This window comes from Ambystoma mexicanum, chromosome 13, assembly GCF_040938575.1.
Source record: "Ambystoma mexicanum isolate Mex_15411 chromosome 13, UKY_AmexF1_1, whole genome shotgun sequence".
Taxonomy (NCBI): domain Eukaryota; kingdom Metazoa; phylum Chordata; class Amphibia; order Caudata; family Ambystomatidae; genus Ambystoma; species Ambystoma mexicanum.
This window is the reverse complement of record NC_090938.1, coordinates 234,413,815-234,429,893: the sequence shown is the minus strand read 5'-3', so window position 1 is coordinate 234,429,893 and position 16,079 is coordinate 234,413,815. Positions and strand designations below refer to the sequence as shown.

At 48.1% G+C, this 16,079-nt stretch overlaps 1 protein-coding gene across 3 annotated transcripts in view; it reads right to left on the bottom strand.

Annotated features, from left to right (window-relative positions):
• Nucleotides 1-16,079, bottom strand: part of KDM5B (lysine demethylase 5B) — a 1,291,824-nt gene that overhangs the window by 406,665 nt on the left and 869,080 nt on the right. For all 3 annotated transcript variants that reach the window (XM_069633695.1, XM_069633694.1, XM_069633693.1), the window contains one exon: nucleotides 15,514-15,628. In XM_069633695.1, the coding sequence (XP_069489796.1) occupies nucleotides 15,514-15,628 (115 nt within the window). The remainder of the gene's footprint in view (nucleotides 1-15,513; nucleotides 15,629-16,079) is intronic.

Here is a 16,079-nt window from a genome sequence, read left to right as displayed (position 1 = left end):
CTCAGTGGACCAACTATTACAGACCATCAACAGCACCCACAAGGAGGCCGTCCTGAACTTGGAGATCAGCAAGGACACCCACAAGAGACTAGCGGACCACAAGAGAAGACCAAATCCTCCGTGGGAAGAGGGTACTTAAGTGTGGTTATCTACAAGATTTCTCCCCAGAAGGGTTCACACTGGCAAGTTTTCTCCCCGATTCATAGGGCCATGTCCCATAGAGTCCAGAATCAATCTGGTAGCCTTCCGTCTACAGTTGCCACCGAGATTAAGGAAGATACATCCAGTATTCCACACATCCCTCCTTAAAAAAGATCTACCGGATCCTTACGCTCCGAGTATAAGGAGGCAGACACTGCCCATGGACATGAACCCAGAAGAGTACCAGGTCTCCAGACTGGTTGATTTCATGTACAGGAAGGGTACTCTACAGTATCTTGTACATTGGAAGGGTTATTCTGTTGCAGAAAGAACCTGGGAGCCTGTGCGGAACAAACATGTACCCCAGTTGGTGCAAAGATTTCAAAGACTTTACCCCCAACAAACCAGGGGGAACCCCGATGAAACAGGGTTATACTTTCACGTTCTGCCTGTGGCGTCTCTGGACACCCTGGTGCCTCCTCTGATGTGCCATCACATTATTCCTACGCGAGGATGCAGTCTACCTTATCTCCCAAGATGGCCGCCACTACAATGAAAATACCCCAGAGCGTCATCCGAGGCATTGCAACAGATTCCTCGGCCGGTAAACACGATCAGAGTTTGCTCTTCCTCTTTTCCCTCCTGTTGGGCTTATTTACCTTGATTTGTACTCTCCGGCTCTGCCTTGGCTTTTTGACCGCTCAAGGTCAGTTTTTCCTACTTCGCTTCCTCCGAAGCCGGCTGACGTGTCTTCCCGTCATCCTCGGCGCTGGCAGGTGTTCTCTTGCCATTCTCAGCTGGGCTCTCCTCTCAATCATTGGACTCTCCCCAAGAAGGTACTTGGCTGGGATTTCCTGCATACCTCACTACATGCAGGTCCATCTCTTCATTGGATTTCCTGGTCAACCAGTGTAAGGGACAATCTCCCCATGTATCTTGGACTAGATGCATATACCCAGGAGCCGGATTCCTCCCTTGTGGAAAAACCCGAACAGTCTACTACTATGACCCGGGAGACTACAGAGAAACACCACCGTATTTTTTGTTGCTGTAAGGCTTTTTCCCTTGTTTTGGGTCAGCTCCTCGGAGTCCCTCTGTGCCCAAGGTGTTTATCACCTGGACAAGGTGGCCTCTGGGGGAGCTCGCCCTTAACGCTACAACAAGAAAGGGAAGAAAAAGAGGGTTCCGACCCGCAGGACAAAGGAGTCTACAGACAGCTCATCCCAAGAATCAGGTGAGGAGGATAGCAGGGAAGGGTCACCAATTTACGACAGACTCCAAAACAGTGGAAACCATTCAAAATCAGGTAAAAAGCACATGAGTGAGAAAGGTCTCACTCACTCCAGGGTTAAAATTAAAAAGTCAAAGTCCAGCAAGAGAGTTGGGGGTCTCTATGGTTGAAGGGAATTCGTCCCAACAAACATTGCAGCAGGCACCAATGCAGGACTCTTTGGGATCCTAGACTAGATCTGGGAAAGCAGGTTTCTGCCATTGCCACCGATGTTGTGGTTAAAACGGCCTTCTATCTCGGGACTAGACGATGCTCGGATGCTGAAATCTTGCAGGAAAGCTATTTACAGAACAAGTTGCCTTTAAAGCCCCTTTTGAGGATCCCATTAAAAGTTTGCTTGGGGGGTTGTATGTTTCTGTGAGTGCACGTGTGCCTTTGTCGCCAGTGGACTTACTTTTCATTTGTATCACAAAACACCCTCAGTGCAGTAGCACAGGGAAGCCTTTCGGGCCTTCAAAGTTTAAATACCTTTTCTGGGATAAACTACTGTTTCCCAGAGTAAGTAAAGTGAAATTGACTTTACTCTTCTTTTAAATTCCTAGACCCAGCATAACCTGTCTTACAATTGAGTACTGGAGGGGTTACTTAGTATCCCGTGTCTAGATACTCATGTAGCAGTCAAATGCTACCGTTTCCTCTCAGAATGGCTGGTGGCAGTGGTTTTACAACGAACTACCATGATTTTTCCCAACCGCGAACTATTCGTAGCTCCGGCAACGTTCAATCGCGGGAGTCATGTTTTTCAAGATGGAGGCTGAGCCCCCTCTGTAAAAACAGGTCCTGGTGCTCTTTTTTCACCATTTCTTTTTGGAAAGGTCCCTTCTAGAGTTAGTCTCTGCGCACCAACCTAGTTTGGTCCCTTTGTTCCATCTCCTTTGGCGGGCTTCAAGAGTGAAGACCGCCTCTGGAGCCAGAGTGTCTGGGGTGGGCAGGAAGTGAGGGAGGTGCCGAAACTCCCTGTGCTTAGTCTCCTAGAAGACCCAAACGCACTCTGTGGTGATTGGCTGGCTGACTGTCCAGCCAGGACAGCCACCCTGCTGGGTGAGCGGCAGCTAGGCTGGAATGAATGGGAGAACTGAATAAAAGGTGAGTCTCTTGGCTTGGAAGGCAGAGTCGACCACTGGAACGAAAGAACCAAAGACGAGCTGGAAGAAGACAGCTGCTGCAACTCCTGGACCATTGGTTTGCCCGGTGAAGCCCTGCTGCAGGCACCGAATCGCCAAGTTAATCTCGACAGAGAAAGCCCTTCAAGGACGACTTCTCCCTTTGAGTTGGTGGGACCAATCAACTTGTGCGCCACCTGGATACCATTCTCGGAGCTGGTTGTATTTTCCTCAGATTGCTGCAGGAAACCGAATAGCCAGGGAGAAGGACGCCAATTTGTGTGCTGGACTACAGCTACCGGAATTGAAGATTTGCTTTTGTCAGTTTTTTGACCAGTCCCAGTGCAGGAGTCCCCCGATGTCCTCCCTCTTGTCCCCATGACTGAGGCTCAGGAACAGCGAGATCTGCAGGAACAGACGTCTTCAGCTACATCTTTTTCTTCCTTGTAAGGTGCTGTGAAAACCTGACCGAGAGAACTTAACTCTCACTGCGAAAGTGCTTGAAACGTTGCCAACTTACAGGCCTAGTCAGCTTGTGACCCGACAAATCTATTTTACGAACTACTTCTGAGAACTTTGGCAAAGACTTTTCCGTTTAACCTCCAGAAAGGCTTTATCCTATATAAGACTTAAGCCCATTTACTTTGGCCTAACCTATTGCATTAAATCAACTCCTCTGGTGAACTCAAACTATTTACACTGTTTTAGAGTAACTAATATTAGTTATGCCCAATAACCTCTCTGGAAAATTGAACTTAGAAATGTAGCCCAGTAGACGCTCCGTGAAAATTTGCATTTAGAAGTGTACCCAATAGCCCCCGCGAGTGTTACACTTAGAAGTGTGCCTAGTAGCCTCGCTGTTAAACTGAATTTAGAAACGTTCCCAATAGCCTCTGTATGGAAAATTATACTTAGAAGTTCGCCCGGTAGCCTCTCTGTGAAAGTGATTTTAGAAGTTTGCACATTGAAAGAGCATATAACCACTCTTACCACACCCCACGCTTACTCTCTCCTTTACATCACCACTCAACTAGAACACAGAGATACTATGACACCATTCGGTATATCTGTTCCCATACGAACATCCACCGCTTACTCCACATCATTCTATGTAAACACTGCTGGTCTCACACCCCCAGCCAGGCGTTCTCCTCAGGCCTAACGCAGCCACATCCGTTGCGGATAAATCCTGCCAGAACGAACACATTCTCCTGATCTCTCAACCACCACACCTACCAATAAGAATCAGCTATTACTTTGTGTACCGCACGAGCTGCACACATATCCGGTGCACACACGCACCTTTTGACTCTCCCTACTCTCTCTACTGATCTGAACTTCGGTTCCCAAGGGCGTTCAACCTACCAGCGCCTTCAGACCATACCAATGGTATATAAGGCGCTATATAAGTGCAAAATAACAATAACAACAATAACAATAATATTTGTTTTATTAACTTCTGCCTTTTTGATCCGAACTTCAAAATGGTCTGAATGCCATTTTGATCCTCCGAAGTAGTTTAAATGCCTCAGAACATGATCTTGTGAAGTATTGAAGTACATTTTTGTGCGATATAGATTGCCTCCTTCTAGTGAAGTTTTTATAAATGTGAAATAAATTAATAATTGTTTTACCAAGAAAAAACTTAAATATAAGTGTATTTGAATACTTGCAATTATAGACCTCTAACACCTGTACAGCTCACATTCCCTCTTGAGATAAGCTGACTGCTCAGCAGCGCTACCACAAAACTGTGTAGTACAGACTTCTACCAAAGGTTGTTTTTGCTTACACCTGTAGTCCTAGTTGTGTGCAGTGGTCCCAAAGGGTACTGCATACAAACTTTGCCTAACAGAGGGTGACGTCACCAGATGTTATAAATAGAACGCATGGCACCCATAGCCTCTCAGTTTATGCTTTTTCCTCCATAACGTGCGACATGCTTGTACACAATGCCTGCTTGACTGGACATAGCCTTGAGGGAACGCAAGCTGCAATAGCATAGGAAATTCTTCAGAGGGGCAGGCTGGGAGGGCGATGTGGAATACGTTGGAGGAACATCCAGTCGAAAGAACGTTACCAGTTGGTAAGTAACTTGTTCTTCGAATTGATTGTATCCTCCAACATATTCCACATCTTTGACAGACTCCCAAATCAGTATCAGTGAATGGAGGAGGGAGAAGAATTTAGAATACCCAATCAGATGGCAGAATAAAGCACCACTTTACCAAAGGCCATATCCTGACCATGGAGCGTATCCAGGGAGTATTTTTGACAAAGGTGTGGCTGGAAGCCCACGGCGCTGCATCACAAATATTCCTAACAGGAATTCCCCGCTGCAGGGTTGTGGATGTAGCTACGCCCCTAGTGGGGTGTGCTCGCAACCCCTTAGAAGGGTCCTTGCCCGCCAATCTGTAACATTCAGTAATGGTGAGGATAATCCACCTGGACAAGGTCTGTTTGGTAACAGCCTGGCCCAATCAGTGTCCAGTGTACCCCACAAAGAGTTGGTTGTCCACTCTGACCATGGACATCCTAGAAATATAAAAGCTCAAAGCTCTCCAAGGGTCCAATCTATGGAGTCGCTCCTCTTCCTTTCCAGGAGGGGGGAGGATAGAAAACAGGAAGTACCACTTTCTGGCACAAATTAAACTCAGACACTACCTTAGGTAGAAAGGATGGCCGTACCCTCAGTACAAGAATTCTCAAATATGTGCCAATTCCTCCCACCTTAGAGCCCTCCGGCTCTTGGGCTAAACTTTGGCACTTTGAACTTTTCAATTCAATGCGTTTCCTGTGTTTTTCTTTTAGTTATGAGTCTAACCAACTCCATAAGCATCATCTTTTACAACTGTCACAAAAGCACCTTCAGTGCTTTGCCACAGGGAAGTCTTCCAGATTTCCCAAGGTTTAAATACTTTTTCTGGGATCAACTGCTGTTTCCCAGAACAGTGGAGTTAAATTGACTTCACCTAATCCTGTAAAATTCTAGACCCAGCACACCCTATCTTACAATAGTGCTGGAGGGGTTACTTACTATCCCCCATGTCTAGTTACTCATGTAGAATTCATGTTACCCTTTCCTCTCAGAATGGCTGGTGGTAGTGGTTTTGCAATGAACTACCATGATTTACCCCGACCACAAACTGTTTACAGCTCTGGCAACGTTAAATTGCGGGAGCCATGTTTTTCAAAATGGCGCTAAGCCGCCTTTGTTAAAATGGTCCCCGGTCTTTTTTTGCCATTTCTTTGTGGAAAGGTCCTTAGAGTTTCTATCTGCGCACCAAACCAGGTTTGGTCTCTGTTCATTCGCCTTTGGTGGACTTCAGGAGTGAAACCCACCTCTGGCTACAGAGTGTCTGGGGTAGGCAGGAAGGGAGGGAGGTGCCTGAAACTGACCCAAATGCACTCTGTAGCGATTGGCCGGCTGACTGTCCGGCAAGGACCGCCACCCTGCTGGGTGAGTGGCAGCTAGGCTGGAATGAATGGGAGAGAACTGAATAAAAGGCCAGCCTCTTGGCATGAAAGGCAGAGTCGACCACTGGGCGAAGGAACCGAAGAAGAGATTGAAGAGGACGGCTGCTGCAACTCCTGGACATATTGTTTGCCCGGTGAAGCCCTGCTGCATGTCCGAATCACCAAGTTTGCATGGACAGAGAAGCCCTGCAAGGACGACTCCTCCCTTTGAGTTGGTGGGACCAATCAACTCCCAAGTTAGCCACCCGGACATCCATCTTGGAGCTGGTTGCATTTCCTCAGAGTGCTGCAGGAAACCGTAGAGCCAGGGAGAGGGACACCAGATTGTGTGGGTTGCTTGTAAACTGGCCGAAAAAGTTTGGAAGATCCTCCGGACTCCCACGAAGTAGGACTGAGTGTTAGGGAGAATTCTCTCTTTAGGCTGAATTTCCTAACCTAGTGAGTCCCCCATCAGCTTTGCTGGATTTCCGGAGTTTGTTTTTTTCTCCTACCAAGAGTGAGACTCTTTCTCCCACTCTTGGACATGATTTATGGTGTTCCTTTGACTGCTAATGTGTTTTATGGGCTCCTTTACTTTAGGGTCTCATGTGTTTTTTTTTCTATGTATGTTACACAGCACCCTCTGTGCAGTAACAGGGGTGTCATAGTGACACCCCACCATAGACTACTGTCTCCCAGGGCATGTAAAGTCACCATTGGCTTTACTAGTCCCAAATTATTAACAGAAACCAGTACAAACCATCATATTGTGGACGTACTGGTCGGGGCAATTTGATTGCCCCGGGGTCTGTTAGTCGAGGGGGCACGTCTCCATCCCCCCTGATCGAGTTTTGGCTGGTGGCAGTGAATACTACTTTTTATATTCGACCGTGAATATATTCCTATGGGATATTCCCATTGTTCGAGGCTACCAACTTTAATTATTTAATTCTCATAGCCTCGAACATACCGCCGGTTTATTTATTCAATATTAATTCGCCGGTTGGTATTTTTTGCCAGGACTAGATTCTAAAATGGCATTTGTGTTCTCTTCTGTGACTCCAACCCAAGTCGAGCCCTTTGTTCCACTTTTTGGCAGGCTTCTCCACAGAAGCCTCCAAAAGTGGTGCCACTCTGTCTGGGTACCACAGGGGGTGTGGGAGGGGGTTTAGGCACCCTGGACTGAGTTACCTTGGTAACTCAGGTCGCACTCTTGTGTGATTGGCCCCAGTGGTGAGCCGGCCGGCTTACCACTTAGCATGTTTGATTGACAGCTAGGCTGAGTGAATGGGGGTGTGCTGCATAAAAGCAGGGCTTTGGGGACTGGAACTTCAGAAGTCGCCACAGGACCTGAGAATCTGACGAGGGAGAAGCTGAGCCAACCTACCACGACGACACCACCTGTGGAGCCCTGCGGAACCGACTCACCACTTCCCGACGACAGAGAAGATCTCCCGGCTGGAGAGGCTTCTTCCCCTGACTGGTCGGCACAACCAGTTTACCTTCTCTTCGCACCCCAGACCGGCTTGTGGTCGAATTGCCCGTGCCAAGCACCCCGGCAACCGGATAGCCACTTACCACTGGACCGCGAACTAAAGGACCGTTCCTTTTAACTGAGAACTCCGCGGCTGGTTTCTTCCCTGGCAGTGCAACTGACTCCTGTCTTCCTCCCTGACTAGATCCTCTCTTCCCCCGTACGAAGCACCGACTTGCATCCGCTGCCAGGAACAACTACCCCCGCTGGAGTATTCTCACCACTTTAAGGTACCGTGTCCGCCAGGCCTCCCTTTCTAAAGATTGCTACAAAATAATAATAACCCCTTAACCTTCTGGACTGGGCTGGCCGCCTTGACCTTCTAACTGGTCCCTTTCTTTGGTCCAACTCCTTTTTGAACCGTTACAAGACTTTTGTGCACTGCAACCGTGTGACCTTGGACACATTTCTTTTTGATCCTCTTAAAGTGGATCCGGCCTACTGAACTCTAACTTCACGGTTGTACTTTGCCTTCCTCTCTTGTGTTCTTGTAAAAGTATTGGGACCCGTTTCAATTTATTCTCTGCTTTTCTCTCCCTTTTAACACAAATTATTAGAGTGCCATCTGCGTTAAGCGCTCACCGCTGTCTGAAAATAAGTGGGGCTTTACTTAAGACTTGTCTAAAATTGTTCTAAGGGAGTGTATATCTTTTAGTGACCGTGGTTTTGAATTGCTTACTATAAGTGCCTGTGTGTTTTTCTAGATGTGGTTTTAAATAAATAATTATATCTCTTTTACACCAAGCTCTGGTCAGTGTTTACTTGTTCTACTGTGTTCTTTTGACCTATTGTGAATACTCTGTATACTGCCTAACTCTTCTTGAGGGAAGTCCGACTGCTCAGCCACAGCTACCAAGTGAATCTGTGTGGTACCGACTGCTACCAAGTGGGTTTACTGCCAAACACCTGTAGTCTTAAAACTTTTGCAGTGGTCCCAGAGGGAACTGCACAGGTTTCTGCCTAACACTGACAAAGCCTGAGCCCCCTAGGCAGAGTGCGGGACCTCAGATGTGAGGAAAGTCCTCCTTGACAGTCAGGAACTGCGCTTATTGCCATTTGCTGTACCGCAAGGAGCTGAAACGTGAAACAGCTACTGAAAGTAAAGTTTGCCTGTTGCCAGCTTGGACGGTGCCAATACAATGCAGGAGTCCTCCCTTTTCTCTCCATGACTGAGGCCCAGGAACAGTGAGATCTGCAGAGCTGTACAGGAACAGAAGTCTTCAGCTGCATCCTTTTCTTCTTTACTAAGGTACTGTAAAACTAGCCTAAGAGAACTTAACTCTTACTGTGGATGTGCTTGAAACTTCTGCAACTCAAGTCTAATCAGCATGTGGCCCTCCATTTGGTTCTTTTTTTTATCAAAGACTCCTAAGAACTTATGCAAAGACTTTTCCATTTACTTACCTGAAGTGCTGCATCCTATACAAAGACTTATGCCTATTGACTTTGGCATAGCCTATTGAATTGAATGACTTCTCTTACTATCTGAAAGTATTTGCCCTGCTTAAGAAAATGTGTATTTCTTGTGTTCTAATAACCTTTGCCTTTTACAAACTATTGAAAGTATTCTGTATGCCAACAGTAAGATATTAATGTCCCCAGGACCCTTGTTACTGAAGTCACCCGTGGGTGTAGGTTGTGTGTGTGGGCCATCCCAGAAGGGCCTTTTCTGATCCAGAAACCAAGTGTAGAGTATTGAAGTATACTTGTGTTACTATTCTATTGCTTCCTTCTGAAGGCTTTATAACTGTCTGATAAATTATTAATTGTTTATGCAAGAAACCTTGAGTGTAAGTTTATTTGAATACCTGCAACTGTGAATCTGTGTAACTCCACTACAGCTCACATGTCACCTCTTGAGATAAGCCTGGCTGCTCAACACGCTACCAAAACTGTTTAGTACAAGCTTATACCAAAGGTTGGGTTGCCTATACATGTAGTCCTAGTTGTTTGTAGTGTTCCCAGAGGGTACTGCATTAAAACCTTGCCTTAAAACTTTGCCTAACGCTTGTGGAACACAGTAAAGGGTGGCTTAGATTAAACTGCCTGCAATTCACTCACTTTGCGAGCAGACTTAACTGCAACCAAGAAAACGGTCTTGAAGGTCAACACTCTCAAAGGACAAGAGTGCAGAGGGTCAAACGGAGCACCCATCAGGAATTTCAAAACCAAATTCAGATCCCAAACGGCACCTGCAATGGGGACGGCAGGACCACATTCGTGAGCATTTTAGAAATTGGGAAATCAAAGGAATCTTAAAATAAGAACATTCTTCAGACGACCGCTTGAAAATAGACAGCGCCGCCAGGTTACCTTTAATGGTACCCACTTGAAGGCCCCTGTGGGCAAAAGAAAGCAAGAGAGAAAGAACCATTGGAATGGAACATTGAATAGGATCGACATTGTGTCCTCTGCACCAGTCGCAAAACCTGCGTCAACGGTACAGGGATTTGGTTGCCGGCCGCTTTGCTGAAAGCAACACCTCCATTACGTCATCCGGGAGGTTCCAATCCTTCTAGGTCAACCTTTCAGAAACGAAGAGTGAAGGTTGAGAGTCTTGACCTCTGGCTGGAGAGAGCACGCCCGGGGAGAGAGCGCGAGAGACATGGCACGCGAGAGCACGCCCGAGAGAGAGAGCGAGCGCGAGAGAGAGAGAGCGCGCGAGAGAGAGAGAGCGCGCGAGAGAGAGCGCGAGAGAGAGAGAAAGCGCGAGAGAGAGAGAAAGCGAGAGAGAGAAAGCGAGAGAGAGAGAGAAAGCGAGAAAGCGAGAGAGAGAAAGCGAGAAAGCGAGAGAAAGAAAGCGAGAGAGAGAGAGAGAAAGAAAGCGAGAGAGAGAGAGAGAAAGCGAGAGAGAAAGCGCGAGAGAGAAAGCGCGAGAGAGAAAGCGCGAGAGAGAGCGCGCCTCTCGGTAGGGAAGATGGTGTGGAGGGCAGATGGACATTTCTAGAAGGTACGGGTACAATGCTCTCCTGGCCCAATCCGGAGCAAAGAGGATCCGAACCTCCTTTGCACTTGAGGAATGGCTGGGACTAGAGGCAACGCGTACAGAAGTGGGAATGACCAATCCACGACAAGTGCGTCCCCTAAGGCTCCTCTCTGAGGAAATTCCCTTGAGCAAAATCTCTCGCACTTCCTGTTGGCACTGGTCGTGAACAGATCCACTTGTGGGGTTCCCTAAAGGGCGAAGATCTCCAGAAGGACTTCCAGAGCCAACTCCCACTCGTGAGAGACCGTACTCTGTCTGCTCAGAGCGTCTGCCACCACATTCCCCTCTCCGGCCAGATGAACTGCCGAGAGTGATATTCCTTGCTGGATTGGCCAGAACCAGAGCTGTATCGCCTCTCTGCCCAACGGGAATGCCCCTACCCACCCCCCCTTTTTTTGTTGAGGTAATGCACGGTGGTCACTGTTGTCCATCATGATCAGGGCACTCTTCCCCCGCACAGACGGCAGAAAAGCCTACATGGCCAACCTGATGGCCCTCTGCTCCAACAGGTCGATGTGGAGAATGGACGCAGACGGAGCCCAACGACTGCTGGCAGCCATGGTTGCCAAAACGGCTCCCCCTTCATCAGATTCCCTTCGCTGGCCCACCACAGGGAAGGGATCTCATCCTCAGTCTGGCCTCTGGCACCAGAAAAATGCAGGATGCCATGAGGCTGAGCAACCATAAGAATTCAAAAGCCGGAAGACGCTGGGCATATTGAAATTTGTTCACCATCTGTACAATGTGATGAGCCCTCACTTTGGGAGGCGAGCATTGTCCCAAGGATGTCTCCAACACAGCCCCGAAATACTGGAGCTGTCGGGAAGGCGTCATATATGACTTCTTCAAATTGAGGGAGAAACCCAACTTGTGAACGGAGCGGCAGGTGAGGCGGAGGTGATCCATGGCTTGTTCGAGAGAACACGCTCGAATCAGCCAGTCCAGGTAGGGGTAGACGTGAATCCCCCCGCCCCCCTCGCCTGAGATACGCTGCCACCACCACCATTAGCTTGGTGAAGAACCTTGGTCAGAGGTCAATCCGAATGGCAGGACCCGAAACTGAAAGTGCGAGTTCCCAGCCGCAAATCTCAGGTACATTCTGTGCTTTGGATGAATGGGCACATGAAAGTAAGCATCCTGTAGGTCCAGAGACACCAACCAATCCTGAAGTCGAAGGGCCTGAAGGACCTGAGAAGAGTGACCATCAGGAACTTGTCCTTCCTGAGATTTTTGGTCAACCAATGCAAGTCCAAGATGGGTCTCAGTCCCCAGTCCTCCTTTGGATTTAGAAAATATGGGGAATACAATCCCTTGTTCCTCTCCACTACAGGCACCAGTTCTATAGCGCCTTTCTCCAGCAGGGTCAAGATTTTCTGCACAAGGAGCGATTCGGAAGCTTCAAAGAGAGTCCCCGGTGGATTGTCGTGAGGTCGCATTAGGAAGGGAAGGCCGTAGCCGTGGGCTATCATATCCAGAACCCACACATTGGAAGTAATAGCTTGCCATTCTGCGAGATGCTGAGATAGCCTGCCCCCAACCTGCGAACAATGGAATATGGCCTCAGAGCTGCTTTGGAGCGCCTGCGGCAGCGCCTGAAGGCAAAGAGGCAACTGCTTGAGCGGCTTTGGCACCTCTAGTTCCCAGACCAACATGGGTACTTTTACGTTGACTCCTTTGATTGGCAGCACCTCTCGTTCTACCAAAAGAGGAGGAGTAATGAAAGGATCCCCCCCTTCTGCTGTTGTCCCCTAGGACGAAAAGGCGGCGGTTGACCCACAGCTGCACCAAAAGATTTAGCAGAAGCTTTGGAGGTCTGCAACCTCTCAAGGCTCTCGTCAGCCTTGCTGCCAAACAAATGAGAGCCATCAAAGGACATGTTCAGAAGACTGGCCTGTACATCCGGAACAAAACCAGACTTCTACAACTACGCAAACCTGCGTATAACGGTGCTTTCAACCATGGACCGGCTAACGCTGTCGGCCGTGTCCAACCCAGACTGAACGGATTCACACATGGCATCCTTGCCATCCTGCACGAGAGCAAGGAAGCCATCCCTTTCTACCCCCTCAGGAATATGCTCAGCCGCTAGAGACAATTCCACAGAGTGAAAATCTTGCCAAGGCACAGGTGGAGTTGGCGGACTTCAGCACTGTAATCCCCGCAGAAAACACCTTGCGTGCCCAACCATCGAAGTACTTGTCATCCCTATCAGGAGGGATGGTAGGGTACGCCGCCTGCCTCGAGGTGGCCATAGCCGCCGGAACAACCAAACTCTGGGTAGTGGGGTGAGTGGATAGGTAGCTGGGGCCTCTACTGGAAGGGTTGTATTTTTTAGTTAATGGCTTGTTAACCGCTGGAAGAGTCTCCGTGGTCTGCCAAGTAGCCACCACCCTTTTCTGCAAAGCCAAATGAAAAGGCAACACTGGGTCAGTGGACAGACCCTGATCCAAAATATCAGTCAGGTCATCTTGATCAAACGCAACCGGAGGACTGGACCAACCCAGATACTCACTCAGTCCCCCTAGACGTCAACCTATAGGAGGATTCAGCATGAGCCCCAGGCCTGCCAAACTCCACCTCCGGAGATGTGTCAAGGCCACTGGCATCATGCAATGACTGACGTAACTCCTCCAATTGACTGTCTCTGGAAAAGACATGAGCCGCTTAAGACTCAACAGGCTCAAACTCCAAATCTGACGACCTCTCATCCTCAGATATCATGCAGAGAATGAAAGAACTCCTGCCTAGTGACAGGAGTGGGCCTGAGGTCTACAACAGGCTTCACCGTCTTGGATTTAGCCTTTCTTGAAGGATCCACAGTACCAGGGACCACTGGCAAATTCCGGCCAAATGGCCCTGAAGGCACCGACAGCTTCAACAGCGGCGCCAATAGCTCCAAGGGCTGGAGCGAAGGCAAAGCACTGACAGCTGTACTCGACGGACAATGCGCCGACAGAGTCGACGCCGACCTCGTGCCCTTACCAGAATTCTGAGGTTTCACATGGATGAAGCCTGAGACCTCGATTTAGCACTTCTCTGGCAATCAACCGCAGCTTTGTCCGAACGGGACCGCGACGGTTCCGGATGTTTATCGCGTCAAGGACCTGGGCCGGAAGGAGCGCGAGCATCAGACCGAGACTGTTCCCTGCCTGCTTCTTCCGAAGGCACGGACAGAACTGTGCCCCTTGGATTGAAAAATCGCCAGGATTTGCTCCCTGAAGGCCTCCCATTCCTCAGAAGCCGAGGATTTAGTGGGACAAGCCACTTTCCTCGCGGCACCATCATCCGACGAGGACGGGGAAGGCGACCAGAGATGCCGCTTCTGGGAGTGCGGAGACGAGGACGACAAGTGGCAGGACCCACTCCGGGATCGACATCCCCAGGACTCCCGACTAGGAGAGTCACCCCTCGAATAGTCTGAAATACCCACAGCTTTTCAGGACTTACTAGGTTTAGAAACCCGACCTACCTGCAACTTCCCCTTACGCTCCAGCAAGGCCTTAGCAGTCAACGACTGGCACTTCGAGCAGTCGTCGGTATAATGAAATTCGCCCAGACACCACAAGCAGATGCGGTGCAGGTCCATAATCGACATCTTGGACACAGTCCCGGCAAGTCTTAAAGCCAGACCGCACAGTCGGAGGGGCAGATGATTAAGACATTTTTTCGAAGAGATCACACGAGGGGCGCCGGGTTCTCGAAGCAAACATGTTTGTGGAAAAAACGGAACTGAGGCTACTGGTGCCGTGCGTCCCATTTATAACATCCAGTGACGTCACCCTCGACAGAGGCTTTCGAGGGACATGTAAACAGAAATCCATAGATAAGAAAGCGGAAAGTCATTCAATAAAGAAATTTAAATGTAGAGACGCCCTCCGTCCCGCTCTCCCTACTGCAAGGCCGAAGCCTGGTGAATATGCAGCTGGTCGTCGAGAAGGAGACGTTCGTCAAAGCTTCAGACGGTAGTTACCAGATCGATCGCAGAGTTGACTGTCGAAATATACATAGTAATATTTGTTAAATCTCTGTAGCTAGGCTACGAGCTCTATATATGCGACCGACCACGATGGTGGAAAAAAACATTGAGGGAACGAGACGGGTGAAGGATCATGGGAATACACGTCAAACAAGGTTAGCATTACAAGCACGCCCTGTCGAAACTCAACAACAAGAATGCAACACTAAACACCTACCACTAGTATCGGCCTATGCACAGCATTCGATTCTTAGCAGATGCGCAAGCCTTAGAAAGAGATTTTATATTTTTAGTAATGTGTGATAACATTACCGGTTGCTAGTGCGATTTTGGGCCTATAATAAATCAAGTATTTTTATACTTATTACGCAAGTATAATCCTTGCATATTTCACTGTGTGGACTGATTGTGGGCATCTGACACCACTCCTCGCCTGAGACTTCGCCTTGACCACTTCTCCACGATACCTTGATTGACTTGGCAAAAATCCTAGAAGTTTCCCCTGTTCATTACTACTAGAGTGGGCTCCTACACTATGTCCACCTGGTCAGAGTTTAGAAATCCATCTTAGCACCTTTAGTTTAGTTTTTACATAAGGAAACCCCACTTATAAAATAAGGGAAAGATGGGCTTTTTTCCCCTTTAGTTAAACACTCTTGAAAGTGTTGAACAGTAGTCAAACGACGACTCCTGGTTCGCCACAGCAGCGATCTGATGTGAACTTGCTTAGTGTTATATTGTTTACATGCATTATGTGGCAAGGTAGAACTATCCTACCTCTGGAGAGCTGCCTCTGCTCATTTAATCTCATCTCGAGAATGCTCTACTGGACACTCAAGCGTTCCCAACTTTGTGTTTTTCCAATCTGAGTTGAAGCACAAATTATTTTTCATGGACATTAAGAGCCTATAGCAGGTAACAAAACAAAAAAGGGCAAAATAAACACCTCTTCAAAAGCCCACGGCTGTATTGCTCCCTGTACTGCCATGTATACTATATAATCTTTCCAAATTAAAGCAACAGTACCTTCAGCAATGTTGTCTGACTGATGACACAGGGGAGGGCGAACAGCTGTCTCACAAAACACTGCAGTTCATTCACCGTTAGGAGGTTTGGGGATTTGCCACCTCCAGATCTATACCTAAAAAAAACAAATATAAGTGAAGCAGCAAAAACACTGACAACCCCCCACAAGTTCAGGAGGTTTTCACAGGATGAACATGCAAGCATATAAATGTATACATAGTTGTGCTGTACTTGAAAGGGGAGCATTAGTAAGTCCACAAACCACGTTTCACTTTCAATTTCGCTGCCCCTAGGATGTTCATGTTAACAAGTACTTGTTTCCATAGGAAGAATCAGCAATACAAGGATTAAGAGAAAAGTGCATGTCAGTAAAATAAGACAGGAAGGGAGGATATATGAAAAATTACATTCATGGCGATTCAGGTTCTCCTAATCATTGCTCATCCTTCACAACTGGTTGGGATCACCTGCATCCGCAAGCAGAAGCGGTAAAAATTACAAGTTACTCACCATAGTGACTCCCTCCTAGTCCATAGTCCTTTCCTCAATACTGTACTGTATTGGCG